This window comes from Guillardia theta, assembly GCF_000315625.1.
Source record: "Guillardia theta CCMP2712 unplaced genomic scaffold GUITHscaffold_10, whole genome shotgun sequence".
NCBI lineage: Eukaryota > Cryptophyceae > Pyrenomonadales > Geminigeraceae > Guillardia > Guillardia theta.
In genome coordinates, this window is record NW_005434664.1 from 850,041 (window position 1) to 851,635 (window position 1,595).

The 1,595-nt window shown below is 57.4% G+C and overlaps 1 protein-coding gene across 1 annotated transcript in view; it reads left to right on the forward strand.

The window, feature by feature from the left end:
• GUITHDRAFT_134250 (hypothetical protein) overlaps nt 1-1,350 on the forward strand; it is a gene marked incomplete at both ends in the record, with an annotated part of 4,378 nt that extends 3,028 nt beyond the window's left edge. The window contains 6 exons of the mRNA XM_005838854.1: nt 48-116; nt 174-331; nt 528-598; nt 795-849; nt 1,026-1,095; nt 1,273-1,350. Of these exons, the coding sequence (XP_005838911.1) occupies nt 48-116; nt 174-331; nt 528-598; nt 795-849; nt 1,026-1,095; nt 1,273-1,350 (501 nt within the window). The remainder of the gene's footprint in view (nt 1-47; nt 117-173; nt 332-527; nt 599-794; nt 850-1,025; nt 1,096-1,272) is intronic.
• Nucleotides 1,351-1,595: the final 245 nt, after the last annotated feature.

Consider the following 1,595-nt stretch of genomic DNA (forward strand, 5'->3'; position numbering starts at 1 on the left):
CTCCTCCTCCTCCTCCTCCTCCTCCTCCTCCTCCTTCTCCTCCTCAGATTTGGGTTCGTCAGACATATACACCGATAAGCGTCATCGACACGCCGCCAATGCCGACATGGCTCATGGTAGAAGAAGAGGACCAGAGGGAGGGGGGAAGGATCTAGTCAGATGAGAGGCGGCAGGGGCAGGGGCAGGGGCAGGGGCAGGGGCAGGGGCAGGGGCAGGGGCAGGGGCAGGGGCAGGGGCAGGGGCAGGGGCAGGGGCAGGGGCAGCAAACTTCTTACGATCTTGTTGCAGGACACAACCAACTCCGTTTCAGGAAAAGCAGTCCGAGACACAAGTAGATGCAGCAACCCAGAATTGTGAGGACAAGAAAATTCGCTTGTCATCATCGTCCTCGTCCTCGTCCCTCTCCTCTTTCCCCCGCTCCTCCTCTTTCCCCCGCTCCTCCTCTTTCTTCCTCCTCTCTCTTCCTCCTCTCTCTTCCTCCCTCCCGACTCCTTCCCACTTCCTCCACCCTAACAGATTCTGCTCAGAGTTGATACATGCAAGTGGAACTATGAGGTTGAAATTTACAAGGGACCTTACATGAGCTACTTCTGGGTTGGTAAGTGATCTTCTCCTGCTCCTGCTCCTGCTCCTGCTCCTGCTCCTGCTCCTGCTCCTGCTCCTGCTCCTGCTCCTGCTCCTCTTTCCCTCCTTTCAACGCCCTTGGCGAACTTTCTTTCCACGCTGATCACCGTCCTCATCTGCTCCTCCTTCTCCTCCTTTCACTTCCTCTAGATGATACTGGAGGGCTGCAGGTGTGGTAGGGAAGAGAGAATCCTCTCAGTTCGTCCCCTTCAAAATCTTCTCGCAGTAAGTTCTGACTGCCCCTCCTCCCCCTCCCCCTCCCCCTCTCCTCCTCCATCGTGCTCCTTCGCCTCCTCCTGCCCGCTACCCACTGCCTGCTGCTCATGCTCATGCTCCTGCCCTCTGTTCCTCGATGTGGATCGTTCATTCTTCTTCCTCTCTCGTCTTGAGAATCCGCGCAGGTACCAGCAGAGCAACAACCCAAACTTCAACGGCAACCCCAACCCCTTCCTCCAGTACCTCACGGGAGAGGTGATATCATCTCCTCCTCTCCCCCTTCCTCCTCGCTCCCTCCTTGTCTTCCCAATGCTGCAGACGTCCTCTCCTGCCCCCTCCCTGTTCCCCTCCCTCTCCTCCTTCCACCACCTCCTCCTCTGTTCTCCCCCCTCCCTCCTCTCCGGTCTCGACAGCTGACACTCAACCCCACAGACTTCCGCCGCTCCCTCCCTGCGCTTCAACATCCTCCTCGTCCTCCTCGCGCTCCATGTTTGTATCTTCAATCTATAAATGTTCCCCTTCACAGCTCCTTTCTTCCTTGCCTCTTACCTCGCTCCTCCTCCTCCTCCTCCTCCTCCTCCTCCTCTCGCTCTATCTTCTCGTTCCTTTCTATCCTCCTCACTTCTGGCAAAGTTCCTTGATGCACTGCTGGAGGGCCTTGGTGGGCTAGAAAGACGTCAGAACCAGAACAAGTCGGCAGAGCAAAGGGACGGAAGATCGAGGGAGGGGAGGAAAGGGAGGGAGTAAGGGAAGGG